Source organism: Gossypium hirsutum, chromosome A03, assembly GCF_007990345.1.
Source record: "Gossypium hirsutum isolate 1008001.06 chromosome A03, Gossypium_hirsutum_v2.1, whole genome shotgun sequence".
NCBI classification, from domain to species: domain Eukaryota; kingdom Viridiplantae; phylum Streptophyta; class Magnoliopsida; order Malvales; family Malvaceae; genus Gossypium; species Gossypium hirsutum.
Window position 1 is genome coordinate 22,197,338 of NC_053426.1, and position 25,234 is coordinate 22,222,571.

At 35.4% G+C, this 25,234-nt stretch overlaps 1 protein-coding gene across 1 annotated transcript; it reads right to left on the bottom strand.

Moving 5' to 3' along the window:
* Positions 1-23,963: 23,963 nt before the first annotated feature.
* Positions 23,964-24,900, bottom strand: LOC107900183 (uncharacterized). Its single transcript, XM_016825877.1, has 2 exons — positions 24,771-24,900; positions 23,964-24,355 (listed from the first exon to the last, which is right to left on the bottom strand). Exons 1-2 carry the CDS (start codon positions 24,898-24,900, stop codon positions 23,964-23,966), a joined length of 522 nt encoding a protein of 173 aa, XP_016681366.1.
* Between the last annotated feature and the right edge of the window lie 334 nt (positions 24,901-25,234).

Here is a 25,234-nt window from a genome sequence, read left to right on the forward strand (position 1 = left end):
ACATGGTCTTACATGTAAATCATAAGCCGATGCCAACGTCCCAGACGTGGTCTTAAACTAAATCACATATCGGGTCCTATGTCATGACATATGTATCCTAACTATTCCTATGGTTTGTACGGGACTTTTCGGTAGTCCAAACTGTGTCGATACTTTCTCGGATATTTTATACTCAACTCATATAATCATTCATAATTATTCAAGAGTATATAACAATAATAATTCAATTCAAAACACAATTATTTGTATATTGACATATCTTGTACGGATTCGAATGAACGAAATCGATTACTCAACAAATTTCGACTTTCCCCGGTCTAACTCTATTTTCTTTTGTTCTTGATTTAAACACATTCAAATTTGACTTATTCAATCAAACATTCATTCAAAACAATCCATTTACACACATTTAGGGCATTTTACAAATTAACCCTCACATTTTCACATTTTGACACTTTAATCCTTAATTCACAAAATCACAAAATACACCAAATTTCCCTACACACTTGCGTAGCCAAATGTACATAGTGTTCAATAAGCCCCTATGTTTCATTTATTTCACATTTTAGTCTCTCAAAACCTCATTTTTTACAACTTATCCCAAATTACTCAAATTCATCAAAAATCCAAAGATAAAATATATTAACCTAACATCAAGCTTCCATAAACTATCATCAAACTTCATAAAACTCATAATTTCACCAAGAGCTCAACTTAAAATCATCAACAATTTTAGCAATTGAGACATGGGCTTGATAGATTACTAAGAAACGATCACGAAAATGTAGAAATTATCAAAAACCGAGCAAAATACATATCTTAATCAACAATCACAAGTGTCAAACCCTAAAGACTCTTTTCTTTTCTTTTTTTCTTCAATTTTTGGCATATAAAAACATATATTAGCCAATTTTCATGTTTTGTTTTTATTAATATAACTTAATTTACTAAATACCAATTTTGCCCTTGATTAATAACATATAAAAACATTAACATATAAGGCCATTTTCGTCCACTTACCACGTAAATGTCATATTAACAACATAAGGACCTCTTAATTAAAAAGATATAGCAAATAGGCACTTTTAACATATAGCATGCAACTTTTACATTTTATGCGATTAGATCCTTTTATCAAATCGGGCACACAAACGATAAAATTTTCACACAAAATTTTCACAGACATTAATTCACATATTATAAGTACTGAAAATAATATTAAAATATTTTTTGACTCGAATTTATTGTCCCAAAACCACTATTTCGACTAGGGTCTAAACCGGGTTGTTACAACTATATTTATGTATTGTGTTATATTGTGAACCATGTTAACTTCGTGAATTATATTATTATGGTGAACTGTATTAATTTACCAAACTGTGTATTGTGAGATTTTGAGTTGTATTGCATGTAAGCTAAGGTATTTCGTGCCTTATGCTAAATAAAATATGCGAAAAATTATTTATTTGAGCTATGTCATGAATGATATGTGAACTGTGTTATATGTGTAGTACTTACGAACCATGCTCTATTGTGGATTGTGAATTGCAAAATGTCTTATAATGTGTGAGCTTTGATTTATTGTGAGCCCTATTATAATGGATAGTTTGAATGTCTTAAAGAAATATTTTGGCATTGTGACCTTATGGAACCATTGAATGTAGTTGGCATGCCATAGGGTTGTGAGTACTCACCCTTATTATTGCAATGGGCATTGTGCCTGGAGATAGCGTTAGAGAGATAAGGGAATGTTGAGTATAGCTCCATTCAACGGAGACAACGTAGGGCTATATAAGTAAGGAGTGTTGGAGAGTATGAGCATTCGTGCTACACTTATATTGGAGACAGCGTAGGGATTTTTTAGTCCAAAAGTGAGGCATTATAAAAAGATCCGTTTATCTAATGTGTGATGGTAGAGTCCACTTATAGGTGGTGATAGAGTCCCGTATATGTTTCATAATCACAAAAATGCCAATTTATCATTATTTGAGATATATGAGTTATGATAAAGCATGAACTGTTATTTTGCATGAATTGTTATTCGATATGAACTGATATTTCATATGAACTATTATGTTGCATGAGTTGTCATTTGGTAAGAACAATTATTTCATAGGAACAGATGTTTGGTTTGAATTGATAATTTATGTTATCTACCCATTTTATGTGAATTAGTTATTTTATTTGCGCTATTTATTTTATGAGAACTATTTTTTCGTGTGAGTTACTAATTTGTGTAGATTGCAATAATATGTGAACCATTATAGTTTGTCACCTTTTAACCTAACTGATGTGTTTATGTCTAGTATGTTTGAGCACTCACTGAGCTTCAATAAGCTCATCCCCTCTTTTATAACATTGCAATGATATAACGTGTGAGGAGGTGTGGAAGTGAGCTATCCAAGTGATCCATAACGAGGTTACACTTAGGTATGTTGATGTGCTCCCAACCGAATTAAGGAAGGCAATCGGGGACCAAATTGTGAGATTTAGTATTAGACTCACTTATGATTATTTGATTTAATTTGGAACTTTTTCTATTGTGTTAGATAGATGATTGAATGATGGATTGTGATTATTTCATAATTGGTTTGAATAACTAATTCAACTAACTTGTAAATGCAGGTTGAAGAGTCACTGGTCATCGAGGTAAGCCTTAGATGTTTTATGTGTGATTTGGATACAAACATGTGCTTTGTATGCAATGGATGTAACATAGAATTTGGTCACATCATGTAAACAATGTGACATCCCAAACTCAACTGGTATGGACCGACTTGAATCCAGAGTGACACATTAGTCACCAAAGTGACTCTCTAGCAAAAAATCACCTAAAACAGACTCCAACCTTATAACGCCTCAATTCTGACTAATAGCTATCTAATCTTTTTACGGAAACAATTTGTGAACAATTTTAAAACTTCCTTTAGGGATTTAATACTAAGGTTATTTAGGTCATTTTACCACTTAAAGCTAAACAAACCTAATTTTAATTCTATGCAATTACCAACTTTCTTATAGTTAATTTATGAAACCCCTAGAATTCTTTCTAATTAGCCATTTTTTCCTTAATTCACTTATTAATTAAGGCTATATTAGCTAAGTTTTATTACCTTAATCATACATACAACTCTAGTTAATCTAATTACAACTAATAAACAAAAAGTGTATATAATTTAAATATTCAAAATAATGCTTAAAAAACAACAATTAAAACATACAATGGACTTATGTTAGTCACAAAGTTATCCACTCTTTGAAAAACTACAATTAAAATGTATTAGTGAAAATTTCATGCTTCAATCACCATGTTTTCACTTAGCAACATACAATAACACACTCAACATTTAACGATAAAACCAAACATAAAAAAAATCTTACAATTAATATCCAAATGTAAGTCTCAAACATCCATTACAAGTGTATCAAATTATCCCAATTGAGTGCCATAGTGCCCTCTAATATATTTATAAAAAAGTCCCTAATCTATACTACCAAGTAGCCTTAAACTTGGACCAGCCTTGCCCTTGCTCCTAAACTTCCCAAAGCTGGAAAAACTTTGCATAAAACTGTAAGGGTCTGAGTTGAAAAAGCTCAGTGAATGGCCATAAATTCAATAAGAAAATCACACCAAAGACATACTTAAACCAAGGCAAATCATGTTCAAATTTTAGGTATATGATCCATAGTTTCAATTATATTTTCTCACTCAAATATAGCATTCAATTGACTGAAATTGCTAGCAGCAATGCAACATCATAACATCAAAATTCCACCTGTTATTTTATGAGTAAAATCACATTTATTATGTCATATGAAAACATAATATATTTAACAATCACACACTTATATTGGCAAATGACATCCATAGAAAAATATAAGCATGTGATCCTATATTGGATGAAATGATCTCAATCTCCTAAATATTGAATACAATACTTCGATTGAGTAGGGCGTAGCCACACACTCTCTTATGTCACCTCGAAATCACAATGATTGAGTGGCAAAAAAGGCTCAACACTCCTTTATTCACTCATGCAAAGTCAATACTTCTAGAGCCATATGCTCGCAAATAACACATGTAGTGGTGAGTACTCCCTAATTCTATGGCATGCCATCTATATCCAATGGATCCACTATGCAATGCTAACAATATAACCAAACACATCGGGCATAAAGACTAATATTTAAGCACTTAATTTAGGACATAAAAATTTAATTTAAAGCATGCCACTTAGCAATTTTAACATCAACACAGATAAGTTCAATAAATGTCTTTGTCCACGGATCTAAAATCAACTATAAAACCATCATCAAGTGCTCTAATATACAATAATCCATGCTCCAATTATTAATCAATACAATTCAAATCAACCATATCAAATACTCTATTCACAGTTTTCATAAATCATTTACAAATATGCTTTCATAAAATTAAAATCAAATTGATATCTAAACCTTTTGAGATACAATTGAATCACTAGAAGCACAATTTAAAACCTCAATTCAAAATGTAAATAGGCATATTTACCAATTGCCTTTGAAAACCACTCACTTCACACTTTACTTCTCAATCCAAAGTGTATCAAGTAGCTGTGTTTGGACCTCAATTCTGATTAGCAGTAGCCCCTCCACGATGTAGATCTTAAGCAGAGGTAAAATAAATTTTACAAGCTATCATTAACAACAAGAAAATAAAAAAAATCATAAACTACACAGATCTGAAATTCCTCTCCAATCTACCTTACTGAAAACTCACGATCTAGCTGAAACACAAATTTCATCCCCCAAATGACCTTCTCTGCACCAAAAATCATTTCTAAACATCATTCCTGATCTATCAACAGGAAACCTAAGCATCAATTTCATCAAACAAACCATTTCATAAATTTCCAGAAAATCAACTCATGTTCTTAGTTTAAGAAAAAAAATAGTTTTGTCAAAATTGATCAACCAAACAAGTTTGAACTTTAGTTTTCTGATAAAAAACCTCTTAATAAACATGATTTGAGCTTAAATATCCATTTAAACTTGGATTCTAACTCAAAACCATGAATTCACCATTGATGAATCTCATGTTCAAAAGCTAACAGATCAAGATTTGAAAAACCATTTTAATCAATTTAGATTGAAAATAATGATTGAAAATGACCTTAGAATGAATATAGAGTTGAGAGAATACCTTCAATCGATCTGGAATCACCAATATTGAATATTGGATCAAGATCTTTGAAGAACCCGAATGAGTTTTTTCTCAACTTTGGAAATCTTTTTTTGAAGAATTTTGAGAGAATAAAAGATGAGATCTAATCTTTGATATGTATATTTTGAAAATGAATAAGAAAAACGAGATAAAATGCTTAGAAATTAGGTTAGAATTGTGTGTGAAGTGAGGAGGCTGTAGCATTCTTGAACTGAAGAACCCCCACTTGATTTCAAAAAATTGGGGAAATTGCCACTCCCACCTTGTTTTACTAAAAAATAATTTCCCTCCAAAATTCTTAAAATATGGGTAATTTTCCATAGAACCACTCAAATATTACCCTTGCTTTGCAAAATTGTCCTATGTAATTAATATTTTAAATTCTCTCAATTAAACCTCCATTTTAATTTATTTTTAAATTCTAATTTGATCAAAAATGTTTATTTTGCCCAAAAATTATTTAAAACTATAAAATTATTTTTTTTTAAATATTTTTATTTTTTGGAATATTATTTCTCGATTTTAAATGACATTAAGCTAGCTAACTAATATTTTTTTTACTAATAAACCTGATTAACTCCTAATGTTCACTCGGAAATTGTTAAACTTACTTGAAATTTTGTCCCCTCTTAAAAGAAAATTTTAGTTTACCAATGGAATCGTCTTATTGCGCAACACCCTGACCTTATGGTCTAAGATCACAACCGGTTCGTCCGCATACGAAAGGTCAAATCGAACCTCAATCTCCTCAATACGAACAACATGGGAAGCATCCGATCTATCCCTTCAAAGCATGGAAACATGGAAGACATCGTCGATGCACTCAAGCTGAGACGGCCACAAAAGACGATAAGCAACCGGTCCTGTAACACCCCTAGCCCGTATCATGATACCAATAAAATGTAACACCCCTAACCCATATCCGTTGCCAGATTAAGGTTATAAGGCATTACTGATCATACTATTACTCATACAAATATTCATTATAAATTGCAATTCGAGAATCAGATCACATATATGCTTATAACTCAATCCAATATCAAATCTTTAAAATTTTAACATGTACAACGCAGCATAAATAATACATAACCCAATCATATATTTATACATATGTGTAACATTTTATATATATATACAAGACATATTTACATCAATAATTTCATTATTGAGTATTAGACTTGTTTTTTAAAAGTCATGCGAATGTACAAATTTTACATTAGTTAAAACAATGTCATTACCAACTTTATTATTCAGTTATGCGGCATTTATACATTAGCTTATATAAATTTCTCATATTGTCCATAATTACACAAATTAAGAACAAGCATTTGGGTACATACAAAGAACCCATTCCATTCTTTACCTATTCGGCTATCACATTTCATTTACACAGTTTCATAACCTTACAATAATCAAAGAATCAATATAATCATGCACATACGCAAACCAACCATAATATAAACATATATAAATATAAGAAAAGACATATGAAAGCTCATCCAAATGCCATGACGGAATACCTAAACACACATATTCATTGTTATTATTCGAATATCTTAAAATTTTAATCACCTATTATCATTCGTAACTTAACTCATACAGCAACATCATAATAACCAAGTTTACACATACAAACATATTAAATAATCTAATAAGCAATCTTATATGTTCCCATACAATATACCAAGGCCGAACTTGTAACTGAAGCACATATATATATTATGTGTATCTTACCTAAAATAAAGACCACATTTAACATAAAATACATATTTTATAATCAACCACATTTATCCACGGAGCATATACAATATTTAAAAACAATCAAACTTAATGAATATTTAATCTAACATATAAAACTGAATAGGGACACATCATCAACCATTTTTCAGTACACGTAATACTTAACACAAATATCATGCATACATGGCTCATAACTATAAACCAAAGTGAACAATAACCAAACTTAACATAGCCGAATTTTCAAAGGCAATAGCTTAGCCATTTTCACATGGCTTATATACACAACTAAACATTCAGCATTTCCAAAACATACTTCATCCTGTACATGCCATAATCCGAGTTTAACTTATAGAGATACAAAATTAGCAGATAGTGTGATGAACTTGGCTGACAGTCCCCGAGCTTGTAGCTTGACTCTAAAATCTATAAAACAAAGTAACAAAACACACAAAGTAAGCTAACATAGCTTAGTAAGCCATAAGCAAATAAGTAATCTAGTAATATAACCATCTCATTTAAATTTAACCGAATTATACTAGTATGAGTATGCTTAGTCTCAACCTACTAATTTCATACATGATATTTCATTTTTATACAAAATTCCCACCTTGGCCGAATGCCTATATAACAAATATAAGTAAATCATATTTCATTTACAAAGCCAAGATATCATTAAAAAATCAAATATACATATACTCATAAACACCACTCAAGCATCGTAATATATCATCGTGTACGCATTATTTAAATGGCCGAATACACATTGTTACATTAATAAATATATCACATATCTTTTTGAAGACAATCACAGTATATATACCTTATCAAGTTTGATTACTATTTTATAATTACACATTCCATATTTACTTCATAAGTCATTTGTATCAAACATTAAATACTTACTTACCTTACTTTGAATAGGTAACAAGTTAATCCATACCTGGCTTATAGCTCGTTTTACACATTCAAACATAGCTTATCATTTCCTGATGAACCATTCGGAATCGGATAGGACACTCAAATAATCACAAAAATCGTACAATGCTAACGTCCCAGTCGTGGTCTTACATGTAGCCATATATCGATGCCACTGTCCCAGACAGGGTCTTACTTGTAAACATATATCGGAATCATTTATCGATCATGGTGTTACTCACACACATATATCAGAATCCTATGTCATGACATATGTATCCTAACTATTCCTAAGGTTCATACGGGGCTTTCGGATGTCATAACTCGGTCGAAACGGTTGCATGGACATAGTTACTGTGCTTACACACATTCGGCATTAGTACATATTAGTTTATATATTACATATCAGCATACATACTTTACAATTAATTAAAAATTAAGTACGTCTATTTGCTTATAAACTTACCTCGGACAACGAAAAACTAGTACGGATCAACTAGTCAATAACTTTCGTTTTCCCCCAATCCAAATTTGATTTCTTTGGTTCTTGATCTAACATATCCAAATTAAGACCATTCAACATATTTTCATTCAATTTAGTCCAAAAACACATAAATGGACAAATTACCATTTTACCCCTGACATTTACAATTTTTACAATTTAGTCCTTATTGCACAAAACACAAAATATTCAAAATTTCAAGATACCCATGTTTGGCCAAATATTCCTAGTGTTCATACAAGCCCATATATTTAATTTATTTTACATTTTAGTCCCTTAAATTATTATTTTTGTAATTTAGTCCTAATTACTCAAAATCATCAAAACTCTAAAACAAAATATGTTAATCTAAAACATATCTTTCATATTTCATCATCAAACAACAAAAATCATAAGCTATCAACAATGGCGTAACTCAAAATATTCATTAAAATCAAAAATTAAAGCTTGGGTCTTGAAGATTACTAAGCAACGATCTCAAAAACGTAGAAATTATCAAAAAGCGAGCTAAAACTCACCTTGAATCAAGTTGGAGAATGGCCGAACCCTAAAACCTTTTTATTTTCTTTTTCTTTTCTTTTGTATTTGGCAAGAACAAGATGAACATCAAAATGACATTATTTATTAAGTTTAATGTTTAATTTACTTATATGCCATTGATTATTTAATATAAAAACCATTTAATATACGTCTTAAACCGTCCCACCAATGTATTTATAGGATATTTACAACATAAATACCCCAAATTAGAAAGCCACTAACTATTTGGCTCTTATACTTTAAACTATCAAGTTTTCAATTTACGTGATTAAGTCCTTTTATTTAATCGGATACCTAAACGACAGAATTAAATCACGAAAATTTCACAGATATAAATTCACACAAAATAAACACAGAAAATAAGTTTTTAAATATTTTTCTGAGTCAATTTGTGGTCCTAAAACCACCATTCCCATTAGGGTCTAAATCGGGCTGTTACAACTCTCCCCCTTAGGGATTTTTGTCCTCGAAAATCTTACCGGTGAATAGGTTCAGATTACGTTCTCTCATTGCATCCTCTGGCTCCCACGTTTCTTCTTCAACTCCGTGTTTATGCCATAGTACTTTAACTAACGAAATTTTCTTATTTCGCAACTCTTTAATCTCGTGGGCCAAAATACGAATCGGTTCTTCTTCATACGTCATATTAGGCTTAATCTCAATCTCAAACGGAATAATCACATGTGACGGGTGAGATCGATATCTTTGAAGCATCGAGACATGGAATACATTGTGGATCTTTTCTAACTCAAGTGGAAACAACAGTTTGTAAGCAACTGGCCAGATACGCTCTATAATCTCATACGGCCAAATGAATCTTGGACTCAATTTGCCTTTAGACCAAATTTGAGTATTTTCTACCACGGTGAGACTTTCAAAAACACTTTATCTCTGATTTGAAACTCTATATCTTTATGTTTCAAGTCCGCATAAGATTTTTGACGGTCTGATGCCACTTTTAGACTTTCACGAACCACTTTCACTTTCTGCTCAGTTTCCCTGACAAGTCGACCCCGTGTATCTTATTTGCAGTGAGCTCAGTCTAGTACAATGGCGTATGACATTTACGACCATACAAAGCCTAAGATGGTGCCATTTTGATACTCGATTGAAGGCTATTATTATACGCAAATTCAATCAGAGGTAGGTATCATTCCCACGTACCTTCAAACTCGAGAATGCAACATCTCAACATATCTTCAAGTATCTGAATGATTCGCTTAGACTAGCCATCTGTTTGCCGATGGAAAGCAGTACTGAAATGTAATTTTGTACCTAGTGCATCTTGCAGTTTCTTCCAAAACTGCGATGTAAACCTCAGATCTCTATCCGAAACAATAGATATAGGCATACCATGTAATCTCACAATCTGAGAAATGTATAATTCTGCTAGCTTATCAAGTGAGTAGTCTGTACGTATCGGGACGAGATAAGCCACCTTAGTTAATCTATCCATAATAACCCAAATTACATCTTTCTTGCTTGGTGTCAATGATAAACCAAATACAAAATCCATCGTGACTCTGTCCCACTTCCACTCAGGTATCATAATCGACTGAAGTAATCCTGAAGGTACCTGATGCTCGACTTTTACTTGTTGACAGACTAAACATCTTGCAACAAAGTCAGAAATGTCTCGCTTCATACCATGCCACCAGTAAAGCTGTTTTAGATCATTATACATCTTTGTACTACTTGGGTGAACAGATAACCGATTGCTATGAGCTTCATTCAAAATCATCTGAATCAACTCTAAATTCCTCGGGACACATATTCGGTTTCTGAATCTTAAATATCATCAGCATCAACTCTAAATTCTGAATTAGTATCTGTATCACACTGAGCTCGTTTTGCTAGTAGTTCATTATCAACCTTCTGGGTATCACAAATTTGTTGAACAGATAATGACCTTGCTTTCAATTCAGCTATTATTGAACCATCGTCAGACATAGCCATATGAGCATTCATTGCACGCAAAGCAAACAGTGATTTTCGGCTTAAAGTATCAACAACAACATTAGCCTTTCCCGAGTGATAGTCAATCGCAAGCTTGTAGTCTTTTAGCAATTCTAACCATCGGCGTTGTCTCAAATTCAGATCTTTTTGAGTCATCAGGTATTTCAGGCTTTTATGATCAGAATAAACATGACATTTCTCACCGAACAAATAGTGACACCATATCTTAAATACAAACACAATAGCTGCCAATTCTAAGTCATGTGTCGGATAGTTTCTTTCATGTGGCTTTAACTGTCTCAAGGCATAAGCTATCACTGGAGCTTCAATTAAATGGGCTTTCAACTGATCAAAACTTTTCTGGCACTTCTCTGACCACTATATTTAACATCTTTCTGCAATAGCTTCGTCATTGGAGCTACAATCATAGAGAAACCTTTCACAAACCGTCTAATAATAACCAACAAGTTCTAGAAAACTTCAGACTTCAAAAACATTCTTCGGAGGTTTCTAATAAAGTATAGCTAAAATTTTGCTCGGCCCAACTCGAATATCCGATGCTGATACCACATGACCCAGAAAACTGACTTCACTTAACTAGAACTCACATTCTCTGAATTTCGCATACAACTACTTATCTCGCAAAGTCTACAACACAAGTCTCAAATGTTCAGCATGTTCAGCTTCATCACGAGAGTGATCAAAATTTCATCTACAAACACAACCACGAACTGGTCCAGATACGGTCTGAAGATCTGATTCATCAAATCCATGAAAACAGCAGGTGCACTAGTGAGTCCAAATGGCATAACCAAAAAATCATAGTGTCCGTACCTCATTTTGAAAGCATTCTTTGGCACATCGGAGTCTTTAATTAGCAACTGATAATAGCCCGATCTCAAATCTATCTTTGAAAACACTATAGCTCCTTTCAGTCGGTCAAACAGATCGTCAATCCATGGAACGGATACTTATTCTTTATAGTCACCTTATTAAGCTATCTATAATCGATGCACATTCTCATAGTTTCATCTTTCTTTTTCACAAACAACACAGGTGCACCCCACAGAGAGAAACTCGGTCCGCAAAACCTCTATCTGTCAATTCTTGCAACTGAGCTTTCAATTCTTTTAATTTTGTAGGTGCCATTCTGTACGAAGCTATGGATATCAGAGTCGTCCCAGACATTAACTCAATACCAAACTATACTTCCTGAATAGGTGGCAAACCCAATAATTCTTCAGGAAACACATCTGGATACTCACATAAAACAAGTACTGATTCAATGTTTCTTTCAGCCACTTTACTGTCAACCACATAGGAAAAATAACCTTCACACCCTTTTCTCACATGTTTCTGAGCTAGCATCGAAGAAATTACTGCTGGTAAACCATACAAATCACTAGATTCAATCCGAATAACCTCATCATTCTAACTCCGTAAGTCAATGGTCTTTCTGTTGCAATTCACAATAGCATCATGTAATGTCAACCAGTTCATACCCAGAATTATGTCAAACTCATCAAATGGCAGTAACATCAAATTAGTCGAAAAGCACAGATCTTGAACCATCAAGGGACAATTCTTACACACTTTATCAACCATAACACACCGACCCAAGGGAATTGACACTCTAATCACAAACTCAATAGACTCAACAGGCAGAGTCTTGCTGAATACTAATGTCTCACACACATAAGAATGAGTAGAACCAAGATCAATCAATGTACTTACATTAGTATCATAAAGAGTGAATGTACCAGTAACAACATCTGGGGATGAAGCCTCCTCTCGTGCTCGAATAGCATAGGCTCTGGCAGGTGCACGAGCCTCAGATCTGACTGCTGTATCTTTATTTCCTCTTTGACTGCCACTTGTATTACCCATATTTCTAGGTGGTCTACCTCGAGCCGCAGTATTACCCGATCTTGTGTTATGTACTAGATTTTCTTCAGCTAAACCTGGGCAATCTCAAATGTAATGATCTATAGATCCACATTTAAAACAGGCCCAATCATGCAATCTGCAATTGTCGGGATGTCGGTTACCACAGTGTTTACACTTGGTTGATTTGATCTGACATTCTCCACACTAGCTACTGAGGTAACTCTCGAGCTCGCAGGTGATCTATTCTGATCTCGTCTGGAGTAACCTGAAGTGGCCCTAGAATGATTGAAATCATCTCGAAACTTCTTTGGTGTAGACTAGACTGATTTACTGAATGATCTCTTACGTGAGTCTCTAGCTTCAAAGTCGGCTTTTCTCTTTTCTTTCCCGAGCTCTTTAGCTTTGCAGGCTCGTTCAACCAGTACTACGAACTCTTTTATCTCAAGTATGCCAACAAACAGTTTAATGTCTTCATTCAACCCACCTTCAAATCTTTCACACATTATGGCTTCGGTGGAAACACACTTTCGGGCATACCGACTGAGTCTTACGAATTTCTGCTCGTACTCTGTCATGATCATCTGACCTTGTTTTAGATCTAAAAATTCTTTACGTTTTTGATCAATAAGTCTCTAGCTGATATACTTCTTACGGAACTCAGTCTGAAAGAATTCCCAGGTCACCCGCTCTCTCGAAACCACTAATACTAGGGTATTCCACCAGTGGTATGTTGTGTCTCGAAGCAACGATATGGCACATTTCAAACATTCATCTGGGGTACAGGCCAGCTCATCAAACACACGGATAGTATTATCAAGCCAGAACTCAGCCCACTCAGCATCATCATCATCAGTAGCTTTAAACTCTTCAGCCCCATATTTTCTGATTTTATCAACAAGTGGCTTATATAATCTCAGTGGATCACTTACTGGAGGCATAGCAGGCATCGAAGATGGATTGGTCGGGGGTAGAGGTTGTTGGGCAACCGAGTTAGTCCGAATATATTGAATAAACCAGTCATTCATCATTTGGTAAAAAGCTTGTCTAGCCTCTCCTTCCTAGTTACTCAAAATCGATCGAGAATCAACCGACGCTGTCCCTTGCGCGGGAGTAGGTGCTACACTCTCGACATCATCAGTTACAGCTCTGTCAGGATCCATTTACTATACGAAAACACATTTCAAATGTCAAAAGTCATCACACTATCACAATATATAATTATGGCATGATAGCTAGACTCATACACGCTACGTTAGTCTTAGAACCGACTAAATCGTAGCTCTGATACTAATAAAATGTAACACCCCTAGCCCGTATTATGATGCCTATAAAATGTAACACCCCTAGCTTGTATCCGTCGCCAAATTAGGGTTATGAGGCATTACCGATTATACTATTACTCATACAAACATTCATTATAAATTGCAATTCGAGATTTAGATCACATATATGCTTGCAACTCAATCCAATATCAAATCTTAAAAATTTTAACATGTACAACGTATCATAAATAATACATAACATGTAACACCCCAAACCCGGCCTAGACATTATGGCCGAATTCGGCGTGTCACATTTAAGTGTTTTAGTGAAAACTGTGTTGTCATTGAAAACCCTTCTTAAAATAGAAGAAAATCATAATTAACAAAAAAATTCCTTTCAATCACTTGTTCAAAACATAGGATTTGATAACAATATGTCACTTTTTAAAACTTAGTTGTGGAAACGTAGAAAATACATACTATAGTTTAAGAAACCATGTTCAACTACTTATAATTACATCACATAAAAATAATAATCCAAATAATAATAAAATGCAAGCCCTATTACAATCTGATTTGAAAGTACTTAATAACATACAACCTTATATGCTTTAGAAAGAAAACAAGTCCAAATTATCTTGCTAGCGGGCTACCCAGAGTTTCTCCAAACATTGAACCTTCTACTGAGCATCACTTGAAAATAAAATAAAAGAGGGGGTGAGTTTTGGCAAACTCAGTGTGTACAACCCTCGATGAAAAACAAGCATTCAAAGAAAAATCATCAAACATGTAATGCAATCCCATCCAAATTATCCATCCGCTACACCCCAGCTCCGTCCCCCGTCACACCATATGGGGATATAATATCGACCCACCCAGCCCACACACCAATGGTAGCCCGGTTGCAAAACTACCTTCATGTACATATTGGGCTTTAAAAGCCGTCGGCGGATCCATGATTGTCAAGAAACCATACGACCCTTATATACTTCCTCCGTTACATAATCGCCAACCTTTATGCAACCTAAGCAGAATATCATATGTATGCAACAAACATGCATGACACATTCATAAAACTTACATTTAACACCTAGGGGTAATTTGGTCATTTTCGCCCTTAGGGGCATTTTGGTAATTTTCCCTAGATATGGATTTCACTTACCTTGGCCCGTTAACGAGTCCCGTGAGCTAACATGAACAAACACTATGCACCAAGTAGGATTCTACAGAGGAGGAGGTGATTCATTAAGACCTCTTAAGTACCAAGCTCTCCCTAGATCCAATCCTAGACATACATATAACCATTGCCACACCTTAACCCTATGGCTTGTCCACGGTCGCAATATTTAATAAAGTTTTATGTAGTTATCATATACTAGGCCCAAAACCCCTACGTACATGCATATGGCCCACTTGGCCTATCTCATTCATATGGCCCATTAGGCCCAATTCACATTCATATGGCCCATCAGGCCCAATTCAATTCATATGGCCTATTAGGCCCAAATCACCTTTATAAATCCCGTTAGGCCCAAATCACCTTATATTCATGCTCACACAAATTTTCTATCACATAGCATCAATTATCAAATTTTGCCTATTATGGGCCCAACAGCCCATTGGGCCTATTAAGCCTATTCTGGCCCGGTTGGCCAGATCACAGCCCAAGTCCATGGAATCGCCCATGGGCCTCAGACAACCTATCAGTTTCCTCCTCACGAGTGTTCGCGCACTTGCAAGACTACCGCAGCCAAACTTTCAGCTTTTCGGCATTTCGGATTTTCAGCTTTTGCCGATCTACTTGTGTGTGCAGTGTATGTACACAACTGGTAAGCAAGTGTGATGCGATCTCCTTAGCCCAAACCTATAATCGATATCACTCAAAGATTAATCCTACGTACTTATCGATTACTTCACCAAAAGCCGAAATCTCACCTTAGCCTTACTTGAACGCAAAGCCTTTACTAGCTTTTACTTTGATCACTAAACACGTGTATTTCTCAGATCTGAAGAGCAAATCGGTAGGAATCCAAAACCAAGATCTGACACTAATTCCCTACCAAAGTCGATTAGAAAGAAGTGAGGGATCGAATACTCGATACTTATCAAAAACTGGTTGGGAGAGCAAACACTTACACTAGAACCGACTGGGTGGAAAGAGTTGTGGCAGCACCAAGGGTATTCGGCTCTTAGAGATTTGAATGGAAACAATTGATTACTCAGCACCAAAGAAGAGAGGAAGAAGAATCGGCTAAAGAAAAGAAAATATTGAGTAGATGAGGGATAAGAATTCAACACAAAGAAAGAAAAGAAAAAAAAGTTTTCGGCTTTTTAGAGAAAAGGGTTTCTGGCACAAAGTGAAGATAAATTCATCATTAGCTTTTCAACCCTCCCATTCGGCACCTATTTATAGCCCTATAGCTGAATTCTTCATGCCCAAGTTCCTAATTCAGCTCCACTTACTCCTCCCTTCTCATCTCCTCGTTTTTCTCCCTGATAACCCTTTGATCCTTTCCTTAATTTTCTCTCCTGAACACTCCCCTTGGAGTCCATCTTCACGCCACTTCCATCCTTCTAGAAGGCCAAAATTAAACTCTAAAAATACTAAGCTAGGATTCGAACCTTGGACCCCCTTGCTAGCTACTGACACCACCTCAGTACACCTTATGTGGCGTCACTTAGCCACTCCACCATAGGCTCTTTTTGTGTCCAATTGTTTCTTCATTTATTCAAAAGCCCACCTACTTATCAGCCCTGATTCTTTTAATAATTAAATTATAATTTCTTCTACCCCTTAATTCAAACTCAACCTTAGCTAAGACCTACTAAAATTATGGCTTGGATAAGAATATTAAACACAATTTTTATCAAAATCGAAAACTAAGAAAATTCAGGATTTCAGGATTTTTGGGTTTTGGGATTTTTTTTGGGGCGTTACAACTCTACCCCATAAAAGAAATTTCATCCTCGAAATTTTGAACTATAAACATAGACTACCACACCACACTTCCGCTGCACACTCTAATTCTAACTTAGGTAAATAGCACACTATGGGTAAGTACGTACCATTATTTGCCTCTGGAGCGTCTCCATCTCTGGACGACGTGCTGCATAGAACAAAGTTGGCTGTCTCACCTCAGCATGACCAGCACCTCTACCTGGTGCTTGACGACCCAAACCGTTTCCACCTCTGGCCTGATCACGGCCTCTCGGCGGTAGCTGAGCACTCATCGGTGGCTGTACACCACCTCGGTCCACGACTGACACTTGATCTGATATTCTAGGGCAATTCCTGATCCTATGCTTCATAGATCCACAAGCTAGACAAGCTCCCGTCCTCTTCCAACACTCGCCTACATGACCTTTCCCACAATAAGCACAAAGTGGCAACCCTGGATTAACAGTAGGGGGCCTTGCTCTATATGGCCCATTAACCCTTTGGCCCTAGCCATAGGCATCTATCCAACACCCGGAGTCTTAGCCTCCCTCTTATTCTTACCCCTTTCTTTCTCCTGATTTAAGCGCTCAGTGCGCTTTACTTCTTCCGCTATCTTTGCCTTCTCCACTAATTTCGAGAAAACTCGCTCCCTTTGTGGAGCTATCAATACCCTAAGGCTATCTCTTAGTCTGTCCTCAAACCTAACGCAACGCTCATAGTCCGTTACCACCATTACTCTTGCATACCTACTAAGGCGTAGAAACTTCGCCTCATACTCAGCCACCGATTTGTTTCCTTGGGTCAAGTTCAGGAACTCCTTCCTCCTAGTATCCACATAGCTTACACCCACATACTTCCCTTGGAATGTAGTTTTGAAAAACTCCTAGGTGACCCACTCTGGTTGGGTGCCTTCTTTCACTGTCAACCACCACTGGTAGGCTTCCTCCCTAAGCAATGACACCGCCCCTTTCACCTTTTGTTCAGGTGAGCAGTCCAAATCCTCCATTATCCTTTCAGTGGCCTCCAACCAATATTCCACCACATTAGGAGCCACACCAGCCACGCCCATAAAAATCTCAGCCCCGTTCGATTGAAGTCGTTCTGGAATGGACCCCAGATTTCTGTTGCCATTATTGGGCCCAGCGACCCTTTCCAAAATTCTCAGCATTGCCTAGAACAATGTATCTTCTCCTGCGGCCCGATCATACTGTCCATTCCCAGCCACAGGTGAGGCCAGAGCCTCTTCTACTCCAACATCAGGCATATGGCCCGATGCCGACGATTTAGCCCTAACACCTCCGCAGCCTCGGTCATGGCCCCTCGCACCTCTTCTAGCGCTCATCGTTAATTTGTGAGTTTTCTGAATTAATTTTTTTATGAAGTCTTAGTTAGTTTAATAATTACACCGATGTTTCATGAAAATATTTAAAGAGAAGATTGTTTTCGAAAATCCTCTACAGTTTCAAGTTCTTGCGGGCTTTGGTTCCACTCTAAAAAAATCATCTAAAGTATCCCTCTAACTATCTACTGTATAACAATTTAAACAAACTTAAGAATAAGAATACTCACTTGGTTCGACGTCGGAGACTCGGTGTGCCGCTAAGCAAGATTTCCCTTGTCCATAACAGTGTGATTCAATTTTTTTTAAACGGAAAAAGAAACCAAATAGTAATAAGGCCTACTTCATAGCCCGAGTTTTACAACCTAGACTCTGATACCACTAAATGTAACACCCCAAACCCGGTCCAGATGTTATGGCCGAATTCAGCGTGTCACATTTAAGTGTTTTAGCAAAAACCGTATTTTCATTGAAAACCCTTCTTAAAATAGAAGAAAATCCTAATTAACAAAAAAACTCCTTTCAATCACTTGTTCAAAACATAGGATTTGATAACAATATGTCACTTTTTAAAATTTAGTTGCGGAAACATAGAAAATACATACTATAGTTTAAGAAACCATGTTCAACTACTTATAATTACATCACATAAAAATAATAATCCAAATGATAATAAAATGGAAGCCCTATTACAATCTAATTTGAAAGTACTTAAAAACATAGAAACTTATATGTTTTAGAAAGAAAACAAGTCCAAATTATCTTGCTAGCGGGCCACCCAGAGTTTCTCCAAATATCGAACCTTCTATTGAGCATCACCTGAAAATAAAATAAAAGAGGGGGGTGAGTTTTGGCAAACTTAGTGTGTACAACCCTCGATGAAAAACAAGCATTCAAAGAAAAATCATCAAACATGTAATGCAATCCCATCCAAATTATCCATCCGCTACACACCAGCTCTGTCCCCCATCACACTATGTGGGGATATAATATCGACCCATCCAGCCCACACACCAATGGTAGCCTGGTTGCGGAACTACCTTCATTTACACATTGGGCTTTAAAAGCCGTCGGTGGATCTATGATTGTCAAGCAACCATGCGATCCTCATATACTTCCTCCGTTCCATAATCCTCAACCCTTATGTAACCTAAGCAGAATATCATATGTATGCAGTAAACATGCATGTCACATTCATAAAACTTACATTTAACACCTAGGGGCAATTTGGTCATTTTTGCCCTTAGGGGCATTTCAGTAATTTTCCCTAGATATGGATTTCACTTACCTTGGCCCGTTAACGAGTCCCGTGAGCTAAGATGAATGAACACTATGCACCAAGTAGGATTCCAGAGAAGAGAAGGTGAGTCATTAAGACCGCTTAAGTACCAAGCTCTCCTTAGATCCAATCTTAGACATGCATATACCCATTGCCACACCTTAACCCTATGACTTGTCCATGGTCGCAATATATTAATAAAATTTTATCTAGTTATCATATACTAGGCCCAAAACCCCTACGTACATGCATATGGCCCACTTGGCCCATCTATTCATATGGCCCATCAGGCCCAATTCACATTCATATGGCCCATTAGGTCCAATTCATATTCATATGCCTATTAGGCCCAAACCACCTTTATATGGCCCATTAGGCCTAGATCACCTTATATTCTTGCTCACACACAAATTTTCTATCACATAGCATCAATTATCAAATTTTGCCTATTATGGGCCCAACAGCCCATTGGGCCTATTAAGCCTGTTCTAGCCCGGTTGGCCAGATCACAGCCCAAGTCCATGGAATTGCCCATGAGCCTTAGACAACCTATTGGTTTCCTCCTCACGAGTGTTCGCGCACTCGCAAGACTACCGCAGCCAAACTTTCGACTTTTCAGCATTTCGGCATTTCAGCTTTTGCCGATCTACCTGTGTGTACAGTGTATGTACACACCTAGTAAGCAAGCATGATGCAATCTCCTTAGCCCAAACCTACAATCGATATCACTCAAAGATTAATCACACGTACTTATCAATTACTTCACCAAAAGTCAGAATCTCACCTTAGCTTTACCTGAACGCCAAGCCTTTACTAGCTTTTAATTTGATCACTAAACACGCATATTTGTTAGATCTGAAGAGCAAATCGGCAGGAATCAAAAACTGAGATCTGACACTAATTCCCTACCAAATTCGATTAGAAAGAAGTGAGGGACCGAATACTCGATACTTATCAAAATCTGATTGGGAGAGCGAACACTTACACTAGAACCGACTGTGTGGAAAGAGTAGTGGCAGCACCAAGGGTATTCGGGTCTTAGAGATTTGAATGGAAACAATTGATTACTCAGCACCAAAGAAGAGAGGAAGAAGAATTTTCTAAAGCAAAGAAAATATTGAGTAGAGGAGGGATAAGAATTCGGCACAAAGAAAGAAAAGAAAAAAAAAGGTTTTCGGCTTTTAAGAGAAAAGGGTTTCTGGCACAAAATGAAGAGAAATTCGTCATTAGCTTTTCAACCCTCCCATTCAGCACCTATTTATATCCCTATAGCCGAATTCTTCAAGCCCAAGTTCCCAATTCGGCTCCACTTACTCCTCCCTTCTCATCTCCTCGTTTTTCTCCCTGATAACCCCTTGATCCTTTCCTTAATTTTCTCTCCTAAACATTCCCCTTGGAGTTCATCTTCACCCCACTTCCATCCTTCTAGAAGGCCAAAATTAAACTCTAAAAATACTAATCTAGGATTCAAACCTTGGACCCCCTTGCTAGCTACTAATGCCACCTCACTACACCTTATGTGGCGTCACTTAGCCACTCCACCACAGGCTCTTTTTGTGTCCAATTGTTTCTTTATTTATTCAAAAGCCCACCCACTTATTAGCCCTGATTCTTTTAATAATTAAATTACAATTTATTCTACCCCTTAATTCGAACTCAACCTTAGCTAAGACCTACTAAAATTATCGCTTGGATAAGAATATTGAACACAATTTTTATCAAAATTGAAAACTAAAAAAATTTGGGATTTCGGGATTTTTGGGTTTCAGGATTTTTTTTGGGGTGTTACATAACCCAATTATATATTTATACATATGTGTAACATTTTATATATATACAAGACATAGTTACATCAATAATTTCATTATTGAGTATTAGACTTGTTTATTAAAAGTCATGCCAATGCACAAATTTTACATTAGTTAAAACAATGTCATTACCAACGTTATTATTCAGTTATGCGGCATTTATACATTAGCTTATATAAATTTCGCATATTGTGCATAGTTACACAAATTAAGAACAAGCATTCGGGTACATACAAAGAACCCGTTCCATTCTTTACCTATTCCGCTATCACATTTCATTTACACATTTTCATAACCTTACAATAATCAAAGAATCAATATAATCATGCACATACGCAAACCAACCATAATATAAACATATATAAATATAAGAAAAGACATATGAAAGCTCATCCACATGCCATGAACAAATACCTAAACACACATATTCATTGTTATTATTCGAATATCTTAAACTTTTAATCACCTATTATCATTCTTGACTTAACTCACACAGCAACATCATAATAACCAAGTTTACGCATACAAACATATTAAATAATCCAATAAGCAATCTTATATGTTCCCATACAGTATACCAAGGCCGAACCTGTAAGTGAAGCACATATATATATTATGTGTATCTTACCTAAAATAAAGACCACATTTAACATAAAATACATATTTTATAATCAACCATATTTATCTATGAAGCATATACAATATTTAACAACAATCAAACTTAATTAATATTTAATCTAACATATAAAACCGAATAGGGACACAGCATCAACCATTTTTCAGCACACGTAATACTTAACACAAATATCATGCATACATGACTCATAACTATAAACCAAAGTGAACAATAATCAAACTTGACATAGCTGAATTTTTAAAGGCAATAGGTTAGCCATTTTCGCATGGCTTATATACACAACTAAAAATTTAGCATTTCCAAAACATACTTCAACCTATACATGCCATAATTCGAGTTTAACTTATAGAGATACCAAATTAGTAGATAGTGTGATGAAATTGGTTAATAGTCCCCAAGCTTGTAGCTTGACTACAAAATCTATAAAACAAAGTAACAAAAAACACAGAGTAAGCTAACATAGCTTAGTAAGCCATAAGCAAATAAACAATCTAGTAATATAACCATCTCATTTAAATTTAACCAAATTATACTTGTATGAGTATGCTTAGTCTCAACCTACCAATTTCATATATGATATTTCATTTTTATACAAAATTCCCACCTTGGTCGAATGCCTATATAACAAATATAAGTAATTCATATTTCATTTACAAAGCCAAGATATCATTAAACAATCAAAAATACATATACTCATAAACACCACTCAAGCATCATAATATATCATCGTGTACACATTAGTTACATGACCGAATACACATGGTTACATCAATAAACATATCACATATCTTTTCGAAGACAATCACAATATATATACCTTATCAAGTTCGATTACTATTTTATAATTACACATTCCATATTTACTTCATAAGTCATTTGTATAAAACATTAAAAACTTACTTACCTTACTTTGAATAGGTAACAAGTTAATCCACACCTGGCTTATAGCTTGTTTTACACATTCAAACATAGCTTATCATTGCCCGATGAACCATTACGAATTAGATAGGACACTCGGATAATCACATAAATCGTACAATGCCAATGTCCCAACGTGGTCTTACATGTAGCTACATATCGATGCCACTGTCCCAGACAGGGTCTTACTTGTAAACACATATCAGAAGCACATATCAATGCCATGGTCTTACTCGCACACATATATCGGAATCCTATGTCATGACATATGTATCCTAACTATTCCTAAGGTTCATACGGGGCTTTCGGACATCATAACTCGGTCGAAACAATTGCATGAACATAGTTATTATGCATATACACATTCGGCATTAGTACATATTAATTTATATATTTCATATCAGCATACATACTTTACATTTAATTAAAGTCACAAGCTATCAACAATGGCATAACTCAAAATATTCATCAAAAGAAAAAACTAAAGCTTGGGTCTTGAAGATTACTAAGCAATGATCTCAAAAACGTAGAAATTATCAAAAACCAAGCTAAAACTCACCTTGAATCAGGTTGGAGAATGGCCGAACCGTAAAACCTCTTTATTTTCTTTTCTTTTCTTTTGTATTTGGCAAGAACAAGATGAACATCAAAATGACATTATTTTTTTTATGTTTTATGTTATATTATAACATATATTAAGTTTAATGTTTAATTTACTTATATACCCTTAATGATTTAATATAAAAACCATATAATATACGTCTTAAACTGTCCCACCAATGTATTTATAGGATATTTACAACATAAATGCCCCAAATTAGAAACCCACTAACTAGTTGGCCCTTATACTTTAAACTATCAAGTTTTCAATTTACGCGACTAAGTCCTTTTATTTAATCGGATACCTAAACGACAAAATTAAATCACGAAAATTTCACAGATATAAATTCACACAAAATAAACACAAAAAATCATTTTTAAAATATTTTTTTAACTCAGATTCGTGGTCCCAAAACCACCGTTCCGATTAGGGTCTAAATCAGTCTGTTACAGGTCCAATCCGCTCAATCAACTCATAAGGGCCAATGAACCTCAAACTAAGCTTACCCTTCCGCCCAAAACTCAAAACCTTCTTCCAAGGTGAGACCTTCAGAAACACCTTATCATCAACCTGATATTCAGTATCTTGACGTCTCAAGCGAGCATAAGATCTATGCCTGTTTGAAGCAACCTTCAACGACTCACAGATAAGTTTTGCCTTATGCTTCACAAACCAAATCTGGACCCAAATTCCTCTTTTCCTCCATGTCAAACCAACAAAGTGGAGTCCTACACTTCCTACCATAAAGTGCCTCAAACGAAGCCATCTGAATACTCCTCTAATAACTGTTTTTGTACACAAACTCAGCCAATGATAAATGTCGCTCTCAGCTGCCACCAAAATCAATAGCACAACCGTGAAGCATATCCTTGAGAATCTGGATCACCCACTCAGACTAACCATCTAATTGTGAACGATACGATGTACTGAAGTAAAGCTTCAAACACAAAGCCTCATGCAACGTCTTCCAGAACATCGACGTGAATTATGGATCTTTGTTCTATATGAAGGAAACTTAAACTCTTTGCAATTTGACAATCTCACTGGCATAAAGCTCGGTTGACTGCTAAAAACTAAAATTCATATGTAAAGGCAAGAAATGCACACATTTCATAAACCAATCCACTATCACCTAAACTAAATCCTTCCAAGATGGAGTCAACAACAATCCAGAAACAAAATCCTTTGTGATCCACTTTCATTTCCACTCTGGAATCTTGACCAGTTGAAGTAACCTAGGCAGACGTTGATACTCAGCTTTAACCCTCTGGCAAACGAAACATCTACCAATAAAATCAACTACGTCCTTCTTCAACCATGGCCACCAGTAAAAAACTTGAAGATCCTGATACATCTTGTTCCCACCAGGATGCATAGCATATGTGTAACACCCCTTACTCGAGACTGTCGCCGGAGTCGAGCACGAGGCGTTACCTGACTTAACTTACTAATTCGGGGCATAAAATTTACTTTTAAAATTAATTTATTTACATTCATTCAATATGTCCCTAAAAAGGGACCTCGAGACCCTAAAACATGCAATTGAAACGGTTCGGGACCAAATCGGGAACATTAAAATTTTCCGAATACTTAGACAAATCAAAATAGTTTATTTCATTATTCCTTATAAAACTGCCCATCTGCGTCATAGTCACTAAATAAATCATAACTCGAGTCACAAAACCCAAAATTTAAATTCATGAATTTTC